This window comes from Centrocercus urophasianus, unplaced genomic scaffold (genome assembly GCF_019232065.1).
Source record: "Centrocercus urophasianus isolate 14NV4802_14NV808 unplaced genomic scaffold, USGS_Curo_1.0 seq_73, whole genome shotgun sequence".
NCBI classification, from domain to species: domain Eukaryota; kingdom Metazoa; phylum Chordata; class Aves; order Galliformes; family Phasianidae; genus Centrocercus; species Centrocercus urophasianus.
In genome coordinates, this window is record NW_024885344.1 from 14,459,975 (window position 1) to 14,475,739 (window position 15,765).

Consider the following 15,765-nt stretch of genomic DNA (forward strand, 5'->3'; position numbering starts at 1 on the left):
GAGACCAGCAAGTCACGCTACCACCATATAGCCCAATAATTTGCAAAATAATGTGACTTCAAAGGGGGAGGTGGAGCACCTTCAGTGTACTCACAAAACAGTCTCAGCTTCCGAATAGCCGAGAGGATGGAGCAAAAGCATTTTCCTGGGAAGAGAATGACATGGCTCTAAAAACCCTTCTTCCTCCTGCAGGATGAAGCGATTTTCTTGGTGGTGACGCTGTCACCAACCTGTTTGCTGTGAATTATAAAGAAACTAATCCTGTAAGTCCTCCCTACACATGGTCTGACTGCAGCCAATTTATCAGGCCTTCATGGCAAACTTTTATCCAAGAATTCAGGCAGGCTCTGAAATACTTTATGCACTGCTGTCCTTAGTTTCACCAAGAAGGCAGCTAGTCCAAACACAAGCAAAACATAAAGAAGGCTGCAACTTGCAAAACTTCTTTTCCTAGCGAAGGTGTGTTCAACAAAGCACATGCTGAGTTTTGGAAGGATTTATGTACCTGAATTCTATCATCATCTAGCTTATTTCATGGATCTGGGCCAGTACACATCCTGCTGTATGGTACCTTCTGCTAGTGAAGAAAGCTGATTCGGCATGATGGAAGGTTTGCAGTGCTCTCAAGACTGAGAGCACTTGCTCTTTGCGTTGGTTAGGCTGCATGAGGGAAGTCAGTTGTGATCACTGCCTCACAAGCCCAAAATGTATGTGATTTCCCCCATGCTGTTGCCAGGCAGCCTTCCACAGCTCCTCAGTGGAAGGGTCATTATTCACTTTTACTCGTCACCCGAGGGCTCTTGCTCTGAGGAGAGAAGGAACTGTTTAGAGAATAACTTGTGTTCTCCCCAGCGAATCTTTGTCTGGTAGTCCATAAATCTCAGGTGCTGTCAGCGGTGAGTGGAAACGAAGGGTAATGTTGGGCAGAGAGGGATTCTTATCTCACATTCAGTTACTTAAAGATAACAGTGTCTGCTGACACGTTCACTGTGCTTTGGGTCTGGAGTACCTTGTACAGGACAACTGGGTTTTAAGGTTTTAGCCACAAGGTGTGGTGGGGAACGAGCCACGTGGCAAGTTGCTTTGTCAGATTTCATCAGAATGGGAACACAAGGAGGGCAAAGCTGTTCCTCACAACGCAGCAAGCCCAGAGTTTCAATGCTTCTGTGGATGCAGGAACACCCCAGGCTTCCCAGTTCTGGTCTAGAACATGGTTTTGTAAGGCAAGATTCTCTCAGAAAGATCACAGCCACCACACAGCTTTAGTAATCTGTGATTTTTATTTGTAACTTCAATCAAAGCTGAGCATACCCACTCAGATTGCTCATCACAAGAACATGCACAGATCCACCTCCGCGCGTGGATTTCACCTCGGTCACCACCACCTCCTGGAGCACAGAACGCTCCTGGCCGTGCCCCTGGTCTGCGGCTGGGCACAGCCGTTGGGTCCCCAGAGAAAAGCGTGGTGTTGCTCACTGCTGAAGGCCACACGTGAGAAATAAAAGGAAAGTCAGAAGTTGAGAGCAGAGGAGCACACGCGCTCCTGGAAGAAATTCGATAAAAGTTTAATTTCCTGTAGGAAAGCGTGCCGTAAAGACCCGAGGAGCAGAGCTGCTGCTGGCAGCCGGGGGCTGTGACACACATCAGGATCCCGCCGCGGGACAGGCGCTGGCTCTGAGCTTAGCCCCAGGCCTGCGTTTCGCTTTCTCCAGGCGGGCCACGGCAGCGAAAGGACCTTTCTTTCCCTTCGGCATCACTGTTGCCGACCAGCAACTCGTCGCCCACCGGGCGACCCCCGGCTCCTTTCAGAGACCGCGCCGCCCGCATTGTCCGCTCCCGCCCTTCCCCCCCGCCGGAACTCGCCCCGCAGCCCCGCCTCAACGGCCGCGGCGGGGGAGAAGGCGCGCCCCCGCGGGCGGGCGTGCCGCCAAGCGGGGAGCCGCGCGCGCCCCCGCAGTGGGCGGGGCGTGGCAGGGCGGGCGGGGCGGGGCGTGCCGCCGTGCTCCTCCCCAGCGCGCGGCGCCCGCCCTCTCCCCAAGGTGTCGGCGGCGCCGGCGGGGACGCGCTCGCTCGTACCCGCGCCGCTCTCCCCCCTCACCCCCCCGCTCCGCTCCCCTCGGCTCTCCCCGGCTGCGCTGGTAGCTGCGCTCGGCCATGGCGGCCCCGGCGGAGCTGAGCGCGGAGCGGCTGCGGGCGCTGCCCGGCAGCTGGAGTTACGGGATCAGCCAGGGCGGCCGCGTCTTCTTCATCAAGTGAGCGGGGCATTGCTGGGGGGAGGGAAGGGGTCGCGGGGCGGGGGCTGGGCGCGTTGGTGGGGGGGGGAGACCGCTGCCCGACTGCTCGCTGACCGGTCCTTGTGTGCGTCCCCGCAGCGAGGAGGCGAAGAGCACGACCTGGCTGCACCCGCTGACCGGAGAGGCCGTGATCACCGGGCACCGTCGCAGCGCAGGTAGGAACCTTCCCTGCGGTAGGGCAGCGACCCCCGGCCCTGCCCCGCCATGGCCGCCCGGCCCCGCGTTGCCGCCCCGCCCGCCGCCGGCCGAGCCCGGGCCGTCCCGGCCCCTCCCGCTGCCCCCGGCCCCGCTGCGCTCTCCGCACGCCGCCTTTACACCCGCCTTTAACCTCCGAGCCGTTCCCTCGCGTTCTTCCTGCCGCCTTGTGTCGCCGCTGTGATACCGTGAGAGCTCTCGGCCGTCTGCAGGTTGTTCACCTGCCCCGCATCCTCTCGTTGCCACCCGTGCCCCCCGTGTCACCTCGCTGGGCTCTGCCGGCGGCAACCGGTCACCTGGAAACCCTGCTGTTCTTCACGCTTTCCCATCCGGGCTGAACGCGTGGGTGGTTTCCAAGTGACTGCGAGAGGGGCAGAGGGGGGAGAGGAAGGGGACCCGAGCGCTGGGATAACTCGCTGGGAGGAAGGCGGTGTCAGCTCCGGAGCGGGAGCAGCGGGAGGCGCTGGGGGTGCAGCCCCGACGCCCATCTCCGCATCGCGGGGTGCGTTTGCCGCCGGGAGGTGCTGGAGCGCGGCTCCCAGCGCTTCTCCTTTTGCGTGTAACCGCAGGAGAGCTGCCCGCAGATCGGACCACACCGATCTGGTTGATGTTTGTGTTTGTTTCGTGCTTGTTACGTGTTCCCGTTCTTTAAGAATCGGAAATGGGCTTTTAGAAAGCTGTGGACGGTCTTCTGCGAGTTGGGAGGAGTTCACAGAGCGTGGGTTCTGGCTATCAGAACTCTGTGGCTTAATCTGCAGTGAAGGGCTGATGCTGAAGGAGTCATTTAATGCCGGGAAACAGAATTGCTGATTGATATCAGGCTCCTCTTTTCCCCACTCTCAGTACTCGGATTAATTGAGAAAGCAGCTTTCATCCACAGCAGCGTGCATGAGGGCAGATGTATGTGAAGTGCTCTGCTACTTGGACATTAATATTAGCTGAGCATTAATTCCTTTTTTTTTTTTTTTTTTTTTTTTTTTGAGCTGTCAGCGGCAACTGTTGACTGATGGTGATTCACCAGCAATTCTCTCAGTGTCTCATTTATTTCTGCCATTAAGCCCCTTCTAAGGGAAGCGCAGCTTGCTTTAGAGCATCTGTAGTGCTGGATACAGTGTTAGGGGAGTTATTATCAGGTAAATAACTTTTGGCAAACCTGCCCACAGCAGGAGGTTGGAGCTTGATGATCTTTACAGTCCCTTCTAACCTAAGCAATTCTATGATTCTGTGAAATGAAATTTATTTCCAAACGCTCAGTGAGGTATGACCTTGACTACCATAGCCATGATCTGTAGATCAGAAGTAGAGTAGAAGTACCTGCAGAGAAAATCATCTTCTGTATGTACATGTGTTTGTTAATTCATCTCTGAACATACTCAAAAGAAGTTTAAAATATGTCAGAAGAGACCATTTCTGAGTGAATGAATTTCTCTTGGAATTTTGTATTGTGAAGCTTGTTAGTAAATAATACTGTGAAACATTTACTAGTCGACGAAGAGAAACTTATCCTGTGCTGTAAACTGAAGAGCTTTTTATTCCTGGAGAAATACCCCGGAAGGGTATTCTTTTTGCCAAGTTCTTATAGCATGCATAAATACTTCTGCTGGAGAGTCTTCCTGTTTGATGGACTTTGCCCTCTGACAGTATCAGAATGCTTTGATTCTGTTTTGGTGTTTTGTTTTTTTTTTTTTTTTTCCCCCAGATATTTCACAGCAGTGAAATAAAAGCCATCCAGAGCAAATAAGCAAATAGGAAAAATCACATCCTCCAGACTGAGTGTTTTCTGCTTTTAACGGAAAATATGTTGTTGCTTCTCTAATTCAGTCAGCAAATCCTGCCTATCAATTAGTGCTTTTATCAACTGGAGTAAACGTAATGGCAGTGATGAATTAGAGTTGCGTAGTGGTGCCCAATGCCTTCAGATCTTCCATTACATCAGGAAACCGTTACTTGAAAGTAGCTGACCATTAGTAGTGGTTTGGATTTTTTTTCCAGAGAGATTTTTTTTCTTTTTTATGTGGGCTCCTGATTCCCAAGAGTGATAACAGAGAGGGAAAAGATGTACCCAATTCCTCCACCAGATTTGCATTGAAAATTATTTTTATCTGAAACTGGGTAGAGTTGTAAACACTGCAGGAGTGCTTGTTAGTCACATCAGTGGTGGAATTATGCTAATGTGAAATAGCTGTGTGGTGTAGTTGATACCATGCCTGTTACGATGCCAGTGACTTGTGCAAGCTCCTTGCATTGATTTTTTTTTGCTTAGATCTCTCCCTGTCAGGTGATTTGATGCTACTGAAGTTGAAGGCAGAAAGGACTGGAGATGATTGTGAGTTCCAGTGACTTGACAAAGAAGAAAACATTGCTAAACAAGACAGGCTTGAACTGTTACTATTTGGGAATGACAAATCCAAATCAGATCCCTGTGTGAGCTGTTTGTCTTAGATTACAGAACTAATGAGACAGTGTTTTGAGTCAATTTAAAAATCTCATTTGTAGGACTAGAGCTTTCAGCATCCAGAGTGAGGAACGAATGTTAAGTGCGTTAGTGTTAGGGAGTAGACTAGTGCAACTAGCAGTGCTTCAAAAGTTAATTACTGTGCTTTGCTACTTGTTTTCCAGACTTACCCACAGGTTGGGAGGAAGCTTACACTTTCGAAGGTGCAAGATACTATGTAAAGTAAGTTGAGAGTTTATCTGTCACAGTGCTGTAATTCTAATTACTTTGTCTGATTGCCGCTGTAGTCTTGAACTCTTTCCAAACTAAGAATGGATGTTGTTGGAAAGAATTGTTCAAGCTGGTCCTATGAAATCCTACGTTAAAGACATCCTCTGTAGATGAAACCATTTCTTGAGTTTTTGTACTAATGCTTTTTAAGTTGCTTAAGGATTTGAATTCAAATGAAATTTCTGCTATGAGTTGACCAACTGGCAGCAAATATCTGTGCAAGTCAAGAAGATGTTGAGTTTCTGTGGTTCTGACACTTGTATGTATGCACTGTCATGCCATATTCTCAGAAAGGCAAGATCTTACTTGGTTGTTGGGAGCAGAGTCTTGATCCAAGCCCTGTTCTGTAATCTGAAAGTTTCATGTGACTGCCTTGCAGATTACTTGTTTTTGTTTCCAGTACTGTTTTTTTTTGTTTTTTTTTTTTTAATTTTAATTTCAGTAATTTTTCTTCAGATTTCAGTATGCTTGAAGGGGTATGTCCATCATGGTATAATTGCTATATGCTCTTTTTGAAAGAGGAGCATGGAATTAGAGCTCCAGTGTAGAATTCCAGAGGTTGTGTTGATTGGATCATCTTAGAAAGTTTGCCTCTCTAGATAGTCAGCCTGTCCTCAACTGAAAAATTCTCAAATGGCAGCCATGGGTATTGGTCCAGCTAAAATGATGTTTTTCTAATATTTGACAAGTTGCAGGCTTTACTCAGTACATTCAAAAATTTTTGTTCACTGTGCTGTGTGTTTTCCATTATTAAACCATCATTGGGGTGAGTTCTGCAAGAGAAGATTACCAGTGAGGGTACCCAGAGAGCTGTAGGCTGTAGGTAGGTTTTGCTCTTGTCTTAGTGTTGAGCAGAAGGTAGCTGCTCTGTGTAAGATGTGTTGTAAACATTGTGAGATGGGTTTTAGGCAAGTGTTGCATGGTTTATTCTACATACTTGTAGGAAAAACATTAAGTTAACACTGAAAAAAATTCCAAAGAATATACTGAGAAGTAAGTCTTCAAAAATGTGACCAGAACTTGTGCCAGGCTCTCTAAAAGGGGTTTTTGTTACTAGACAACGTGTTTGTTTCACTGTTCTGTTCTGCTTTCTTGTAGCTTACGTTACACTGGTGTTGTATAACAAATGACAAGAACTGCACAGGTCTGAGGACAAGAATGTGCTAAGGATTTCACCCTCTGCTGTTCTGTTTGCATAGTTAAAAATAGAAGAGTGAAAATTAAACCTGTGTATAGAATATAGAACAGTATTTTTCTATACCTTTGCATTCAGCAATTTATCATAGAATAAGCCTACAAAGAGTGTATTAGCTATAGTAAGTGGAAAATATCAGCTTGTTTTCTTTGGATTAAAAAAAAATGTGTAAGGACAGCTATTGTAGAGCGGTTCCTGTGCTTATGCATGAATAAACCAAGTGGTAGCTTGTTTGTGTACTCCTCCTGAGATCTTGTGTTCACGGTTTTATCGTAACAGTTAAGAGAGACATTAAGTTGATTGTTTTGCTGATAGCCAACACTAAATAGCTCTGCTTATATTTAAATTTGTGCCACATCTTTGAAAACATGTTGCACAAACAACACTTCTCTGTGATTTGATCGATGTAGGAGGATAGCAGGGGTAGTGCTGTCAAGTCTGCTGAAAGGTTCAGATGGTAGGACCAGTTTGTCATCCTTAGTTAAATATGTTTGTTGTTTCACAGGTGTAGCTACTCAGGCTGGGTTGAGGCTTGTGCTTGATGATAGCTTCTCCTTTTAAAGTTCTCTAGCACCAGTGGAGCTGAATGCTAGGCGAGATGCGAGAGCTAACGCAGACAGGGTGACAACATTGTAATCACTATCCTGTGCGGCGTAACTCTGGATGATGTGTTGATTATAATCATTCTAGTTGTCTGAGTCTTAGCTACCTCCCTGTGCCCGCATGACTGGAAAGCAGCACAGGCTGTTACGACCTTGTCTATGCAGGCATCCCCACATATGCATTTTCAACCTGCTTGCTTGAATGTATGTATTTGCTAAATGTCAATACTTATTATGTAGATCAAAGCAAAATAAAATTTTGCTAAAACTAAAAATGCTAAAAAAAAAAAAAAAAAAAAAAGCTAAAAAAAATGCTCAGGGTATGGCCTGAAAGAAATGTATTGTTTTGAGTTCTGATATGAGTGGTGGAGTTCCAGGGGAATGAATGTTAATGGCACTTTATTGATGTGTTCAACCATGTGAAACTTGGCTGCTGAATTTCTGTAATGTGTCCAGCAGGAGAGTTATATAAGAAGGATAGTCGAGTTTCCTGATCACATAAATAATTTCACCTAGCTTCTGAGCCACAGCTTCAAATATGTGGGTTGAATGAAAATATTTAACAGCCTTGCTTTATGGTAAGATCTTATGCTAGACTGTGTTTGAAAATAAAAACCTTTTGAAAATGATTCTTATGGTTCTTTAATAATAGGTCTTCAGTGTTCCAAGTGGGTGTGTCACTGAATCTATTACTGTGCTTTTTCTGGCTTTGATGTAGTAAACACTGTGTAATCAAATTGGGATAATGTCGAGGAGATAATCGTCATCCAAATCAGCATTCCTGGGACTGGCATTTCAAACAAATGACTCAGGAAGCAGACTGCATTGAAATGGGATTATTTTTAAAGGACACCTTATTTTTCCTCATGATGCATGCATTCATTTTCGGAATAAGTAGATACCGAATGGTGACACTTTTTTTTTTTTTTTTTTTCCATAACATTGAGTTTTTGTCTTTAAAAAGGAAATGTATTCTGAAACAAGGATAGGTACAGAGTTATTTCCGTTGCTCAAGGAGGTTTTAGTTTTGGTATAGAGTTATGCTGATGAGTTGATGTTAGCTAGGCCTTTGACTTCCCGTGTTTTGGATTAGTAGAAGAATTGTAATACTTGATGTCAGTGTCTTTCTACAACATCTGTCCTCATCCCCACTAAATGCAGATGATAAAAGGTATTTTTTATTAGGTGGAATAAAAAAAAAGTCATAATGTTGCACATTTTCGTATTAGATCTGGTTATGTTAATATTTTTTGTCTCCTCCAGTGTGAGGAAATCTTGTTTCCTTAATATTAGAAGTGTGCACGAATAGCCCTTTACTTAATGCAAACTGTCGTTAAACTTTTCTGGAGTAATATTTGGTTCATAAAATAGCTGAAGTTTCTACCTGCAATGGAGAGCTGTATGATTGTAGTATGGAAAAATTCAAGTACTGTCTTTACTTATTACTTTATTGTTAGTTCAATATGAAATCCTGTGTATTATCAGGTGAAGAATAATAATATGGAATAAAACTCCTTAGTTTGAAAGTGATGGCATACCGTGTTGAAAAACTTGGAGCTCTCTTTTGTTCATAGAATATTTTGGTGGACTGTTGAATTATATGTAGTGTATTGAGCTCCTTGTGAGCTTTAGAAAACTGAGGGCTTGTCTTCAAAACAGATAAACAGTACTGTGGGATGCTTAAGTTACTTAGATTATTTATGAGTGTATGAGGAAATAGCCCCATGTGACAATCCGAGTATGGTATACTTGATAGAAAAGACATACTTGGTCACTGGCTTCAGCTTCTTCTTCTCTTAAGATTAATGAGAATTTTAGACATGATGTTTTTAATTACTGCATCGTAGTTAGGTACCAATATACTTGATTAGAGTGCTAAAAAATTGCATAAGTATGTCTTTCTCTGCATTTATATCTGTTTGTTTATATGTTTCGGAAACTCTTTTCCCTGGTTTAAAAACACCCACCTCTTTAAGTTAGGGCATTTCCTTCCTTGCTTTTCCTGCTATTTTTTAATTAATTTCTCATTCTGGTAGTACTAAACATGTGGTAGTACTTTTGGAATGACTTTTACACCAGATTTATGTTGTTTAGATTATTAACTTACAAAATAAAGTTATTCAAAAATCAATCCAGTAATATTTGAGGAGTTTTGCATCAGTCTAACTCATGGGACTTCTATGGAAGTATTCTTAGGTAAGCTGTTAAGGTGTTTAGAATTTGATATTTCTTAGCCCTGCGTAGCGCTGATAATTTTGGGGGAATCTGAAAGCTGACTGAAGTCAATAGGTGAATACCCTTAAAAACACAAAGAATTAGGAAGGCTAAATCTGGATTTTAGAGCTTTGTGTTGAAGGCTGTGTACTTACCAGAAGAGTTTCTGCCTGTTTCTTGCTGAAGCAAAGTATTTGTAAGCCCAGGTTGAAGCTGAGGTGAGTTCACTGTTGAATCAAGTAGGTGTTTCAAATGCTTTTGTGGAGACTTTCATCAATAGAATTGGCTTTCAAACATGTAGTTTGAGAATTGGGTAGGTAAGAAAAATCTATTAGACGATTAAATGAGATGAGATCTTTTCAGCCTTCAGTTTCTGTTGTTTACTAAAATAAACTCCTGCTCATTACGAATTCAGCTTTTGTTTGAACCTTTGTCTTTTATGTGCATTCTAAAGATCCTCTCCCACTCAGCTGAGAAATTCTCTGGAAAAATCGAACATCAACTGGTTGTGTTTGCAGAAAAGCCCTTTTGAGAGGGAAAAATGGGAATTGATGGGGAAAAAAAAGTGAGAACAGATTATTTTTCTTCAGTAAGAATCGTAGTATTCCTCCAAGAAATTTAGTCCTGCTCTGGTCACCTCTGTCACTTATTTTGCTAAGAATTAGGAAAGACTAAAGTTTATTCCTGCCCTACTTTATTTTTCTTTTTTTTTTTCATGAGACCTCTGGATCAAGTAATGGTCTAGGTAAATGGGAGACCTGCCACATAAAATTACAGCAAACTGATCTGTGCCTTCTTCCTTTGGGCAGTTCAGGAAATGAGAACTTGTTAGGATTGCATGCAAACTTGCTATGTATTTTAAGATTTACATCTTTATTTCACTGCAGTATTTTCAAGAACCAAAATTAATGCAGGGAGCATCCTGCTTGGGAAGTGCTCAGGCACTTCACAGTGCTGCTGCTCAGTAAAACACCTCACTACATTAAAGCTTCTGCTGCAGTTCTCCCTGTGGAAAGGATGAAGCTGTCTTTCTTGGGAACCCTGGGGAAAGCACACACTCTTGCTCTGTAGGGAAAAGTGGGAAGAAAAAAAAAAATCTGTGGAGGCAGATAGGAACAGAAAGGGAATCTTGTTGTGGGGGAGCTGAGGGATGGGCTAGCTGCCAGGGGGCTACAGCAGCATGAGCGAAAGGCAGCAGTGGAGTGGGTGCAGTGCTGAAACAGAGTGGGGGTGGAGGCACTGGAAAAAAAGAGTGTGGGTCAGAGGAGGGGAGGGAGGGCTGTGCCCTAAAATCAGCTTAGAGAGGAATGCACAAGAAGAGGATGGAAAAGGAAATATGGCCTGCTGCAGGAAAAGGCTGGGAGGGTGGGACTAGGTGCAGGAAAAGGAGTGGAGACTGAACCAGGTAGAAAGGGCAGTTGGCACTGAAAAGTAAAAGGAACAGGGGTGGGAGTTAATTTCCTTGCAGCAAACATTGGGATTTCTCCCATGTGGTAAGGTGACGGAGATGCATCCTACAAAAATGAGCTCTGTGCCCAACAGGGACTGCTACTCTTTGCTTATGAACCTGTTTCAAAGTTAGTTTGGCGAGTAGAACATCAAACATGAAAGCTAAGGATTCTTGTGCCAAACGTGCACACATTTTGGTGTGTGACGTTTTGTGGTTGATGTTTTGAGCTGTCTTGTTCTTAAAGTGTATTTCTGTATTCAGTAATACCTTGTATGCTTTAGTTTTACTAAAATAGACATGAAGCCATGGGAGAAGTTAATGTTGCACTTTTGTTGTTGTTGCTTTTAAATATTTGTAAGAGTTAATGGGTAATTACTTAAAAAAAAAATACAAAAAAAAAAAAAAAGGACATAGAATTTGTAACATGAAACATGGAAATCCATTAAAAAGAAAAGAAAAACACTGAGGAAAGAAAAATCCAATAAAAAGAAAAGAAAGACACTGGAATCACTCAAGGTTTTTGATAACTCATACATTACTAAGCCAACTTCAGCAATTTTAGGGTTTGGAAGTTGTAATACTACTTTTCTCATTTTGGTGTTCACTGGTTATGGAGTTAATAATAGCAGATAAAGATAATGCAAACTTTGTTATTATTGTGAAGAGAACTGTTCTGTGGGCTTTTGTTTTTGGTATCCACGCTGTGTGAAGTCTCACCTTCCCTTTACCTCCTTCCCTCCCTCCCCACCCCCCAAGACCCCAAGTATTTTGAGACCTTCCTTACTCTATCAGTTCCATACAGATGCTTTTTCTCTTCTCATCTCAGTCCCTGCTCCCTTCAGTGCCTTGAGCTGAGAGCCACTGCCAGTGTTAGCTGAGCTGGCAGGCAGGTACTTCCTGAGCTTTGCCAACAGAGGTGTGCAATTGGTGCAGTCACTATTCAGAAGAACTTCTACAGGTCCAAATTTGACCCAGAGCACATTGTTTTGCTTTTACTTAATGGAATTGTTCTTGCTGCTTTTTTTCTTGTGGTCTGTGAGTGTTTTGTTTTACCAGATCAAAACTAGCATCTGTTGTGGTGCTGCGCTAAGCCTGTTTTTCCTGAGTATGTTTATGTTATGCTGGCTCTTATTCTAATTCTAATGAATTGCACTTTCATTAAACCTGAGATACACTTTGGCTTGGCAGTTCAGACTGATCTTCAGTATGCTTCTTTGTGCGTGCGAGAGAGGGAGAAAGCTCTTGTGAAGCTTGAGGTAGACACTGGAAGTAAAGCTCCTCAGCTCTGGCTGCTGAGGCTTCTCTCAACGTGGAGCCTGTGTGTTTTTTCTGTGTTTCAGTAAGTAACTAAATTTAAACGTCTCTCCTCTCTCCTTCCTTTACCTTCTTTCTTTGAATGTGGGAGGTGGCTGCTTTCCTCCGTTCTTGCCTTTGACTGAAAGGAATGTGTTCTCTGACAGTGATGTTGGGAAGAAGTTACAACAGCAGATGCCTTCAGAAGAAGTTTCAGAGCAGGGACTTGTTCATAGGCACCTCAGTAAACTATTTGGGAAAGGCTGCAACTTCTCAGCATTGAATAGGTCAGGCACTGTTCAAATGGTTGTTTGTGGTGTTGCATCTGTCTGCTTTGGACATAAAAAACTTAAATTGAACACTTGTTTGTGAAGTGGAAAAAAGGCTTTTAGACAGTGTTTTGAATGCTTGTGTGGCCTGCAATGCTAGTAGAGCTTTATATAAACAATTAAAAAAAAAAAAGTTTGCATGTTCAGGACGCTTCGGCATCTTGGTTCTTTGTGGCTTTCTCCACGGTGACTTAGTAAAAGCAGTAACTTGTAAGAAGAAGTAGAGTAACAAGCAACCTGTTCTTTAAAATCTGTGTTTTCTCTTCCAAAGTCGTCTACAACTTGTATTTTGTGGAAATTGTAGTTAAAGAACTAATTTGTGTTTTATTGCCTGAAAGCATTTCAGTGTGTCAGACAGGTAAGAGGAATCCTTGTACACAAAGCTGTTTCAGAAGGAAATATTCAGTTAACCCTTTGGTTTTAGGTGTCTCCTTTGCTAGCTTTCAATTCCAGCATTTCAGAGAAAGTCAGGTTCTTTACTGCTCACTTAGTAAGTAGGACTAATGAAATTGTATAAGTTTTCAAAAAAATGCAAATTCTGTTACTTTCATCCAAATTGTAGTATTAGGAAAAAAAATCTGCTATTTTGGTGGTTTTTTTTTTTTTTTTACTTGTGTTGAAATCCTACAGACTAAGCAGCTGCTGACCAATGTTAAGACATTTACCATTGTTGTAAATGATTTTGGGGACCTTTAAAAACAGATGATATAACATCTTATGTCCTTCACTGCACCTGGTCTTTAAGAAGGGAAGAAAGCTGTGTTTGAAATAAAATGCTGTGTGCAATAAGAACAAACAAGTGGTGCTCTTAAATCCCAGTGGAGGGGAAAAATACCTTTAATCTGGTTGAATGTCAAAATGGTATCTTGATGGAGAGAGGAAAGCTGGCTAACACTTGTGTTTCTGTGCGTGGGAAGGAGGTGTGTGTGTGTGTATACATGAGTGTATTGGCTGCACCATTTTGTAAGGTTACTTTATCGTTTTCCATATACGCAATAATCTACTTATTTTATCAAAGGCTTCAATTTAGAAGTTCTGAAGTTTGATACAAAAGATTGAAAATGGAAATTATAACCAGGAGCGTGTTTTTAAGCAGTGTCATAACATCAAATGTTTATTGTAACCATTCATTTTCATCTGAATCAAGATGTAAGTTAAACGCCATTAGAAATTCATATGATCTTCTCTGATCTTAGAATCTCTTTTATGGTAGTTTCTGTCTTTAGTGCTTGGTGTGGGTCTCCCTTGCTTATCTCTGATCTGAGACAGTGAAATACTTTCTGTTGATAAAGCACACAAATGTTACTTTTTTGTGTGTGCAATTAATAGATCAACTAGTAAAAGCTGAAGTTTTCTTTTTATTGTATCTAAGTGCTTAAAGCATTTGACATTTGAGCCAATATTTTAAGGTGGTTAAATTGAGCCCATAGTGCTCTCGGATACAGTGAATTTTATGAGTTTGTCACTAAAACAGTCCTTGTTCCGGTAGGTAGTCATTATTAAAATTGTTTTAGAATGAATTGGAGGAACTTCAGAGCTTGAGAAGTTATACTCAGCACAGAGGGTCTTGGAGCAGCTGTCTGTAGTGTTTTGATTTTTTTAAGCTGACAAATGGATTTAGGGTTTCTTATGTATTTATGGAAGCACACCTAGCGACTACAGCTGACTGGTGAACTCTGAGATACTAATATTTTCTGATCTTTGCCATCTTTTCTGTCTTACGCTTCTGTCCCTCCTTTTGCTCAACTTCGGATAAACATAAGCTGACAGGATTTTCATGGCAGCTTTTAGTTTGCCTTGAAGTAGTGTGAGATTGAGATGCCAAGACTAGGAAGAAGCAGAGAAATATGATTGCAGCGCTGGAAAAGGCGGTTTAACATTTTGTTTTGAGCCATGTATTTCTTTTTCTGCAGCTCTCATCTGGTGCTTCAGTTATTAAATGAAAAGTACTCTGGGTAGCAGAACTAAAAACTTCCCTAGATTAAAACTTTCCCTGCTGTGATTTCCACAAATAGTGTTTAAGAAATGTTTTGCTTTTAAAGAAAATCTGCTTAGCTATCCAGATTAATACAATGCATGGTGTGTTTTAAGCAGCATAAAAGGTGAAGTCTTAGAATTATTTATGAGTGATACCTAGTATTATGGGTAAAGTGACTTCTGTTTAATTATAAATGGAATGAAACAGTCTGCTTCAGGCCCTGTCATTACGGCTAATGGCTACAGACTTAACAACAAACAGGACATGTTGCTTTTTATGCCTCCTTGCAAGTCCCCCACCTGAAGTTTCTTACATGGAACACTTTAGTTTTCAGTTTTACTCTATAAAGAGATTTATAGACATCAAGACACATCTGAATCTTTTTCCCAAAGCACTCTTTATTCCTGTATCCTGAGCAAAAACACAAAATAGATTTTGTAATAGGCTCCGTAATAGAACTGGCTCTGTTGTGGATTTTGTTAAACTTCTGGTGAGAGTGCCAAACCTGTCTGACAAGAAAGTCAGGATCTCTGCTGCCTCAGATTGCTTACTTTGTGGTTTCAAACAACAGAAAGTGCTATCAAATTCAGCAGTCGATTGAAATTCCACTGCTTTATCCTCTTCATTATTTTCTTCTGTGTGGATGCATTCTGCTTCAGAACATTTTGCAGCTCAAATATGTAAGTTATGTGAAATCTTGCAGTTTTACATGCGGGGGAAAAAAGAAATGTAAGTAGTGAGACAAGTAGTAAAACTGATTTAATCAGTGATGTCCTATTATTGTAGGTGGGGTTTGTTGTTTCACAGTGCTGCATGATTTAAGCTTGGGCTGAAAGACTGCAGCAGCTGAGGAGTTGGAATTACAAGTGTCTAGCTTTCATTTAAGTTTCTGTAGTCTTTGTTCAATATTTGAGTTGTTTTTTTTTCTTCTCGCCTTTCAGTATGATGATATTTGTAAGTCATTAGAGGAATCACGGGAGCACTCAAATCTTCCCAAATTTTTGATGAATGTTGAAGGTACTGTTCATTTTTAGACAGGCAGCTTAACCAATGTCAACTTTTACTGCAACCCCTGTTTGTTATTTTATTACTTTGTGCAACATTTGCCTTGTGCAATTGGAAATAGGGCTTTCAAAGAAATTACAGAAGTTCAAAAGTTTTTATTGAATTTTTCAAGAAAATCAAGAAAATAATCTGGAGTTGCTTCAGAAACCTGCATTGCTCGTGTAATTTTACAATACCTTCTATATAGCTAATATAGATGGCAGAGTGAATATATAAAGAACACGTACAGCTTTTCACTTGTTTCAAGGTGGAGTAAGTACTTCTAAGAAAAACATGAGTATAATTTGCTGACAGTCTCTTATATTTGTATCTTGATTTCTTTTGCAGCAATAGGGACCTAAAACAAGACTTGTAATGACTGGGGAGTTGATGCACGTGGGTTTGACTCAGTTGCTGGGTGCAACAGGTGTCTCTTTCACAGCTGT

The 15,765-nt window shown here is 42.2% G+C and overlaps 1 protein-coding gene across 4 annotated transcripts in view; it reads left to right on the forward strand.

Annotated features, from left to right (window-relative positions):
- The first annotated feature begins 2,154 nt into the window (after positions 1 to 2,154).
- PLEKHA5 (pleckstrin homology domain containing A5) overlaps positions 2,155 to 15,765 on the forward strand; it is a 169,339-nt gene continuing 155,728 nt past the window's right edge. For 3 of the 4 annotated variants that reach the window (XM_042837634.1, XM_042837638.1, XM_042837636.1), the window contains exons 1-3: positions 2,161 to 2,252; positions 2,373 to 2,449; positions 5,109 to 5,166. Coding sequence is in view for 1 of the 4 variants with exons in the window: in XM_042837637.1 (XP_042693571.1) it covers positions 2,155 to 2,252; positions 2,373 to 2,449; positions 5,109 to 5,166 (233 nt within the window). In the remaining 3 variants the exon portion in view is untranslated. Of the gene's footprint in view, positions 2,253 to 2,372; positions 2,450 to 5,108; positions 5,167 to 15,765 lie in introns of all 4 variants that reach the window. The other variant, XM_042837637.1, reaches the window with a different exon arrangement.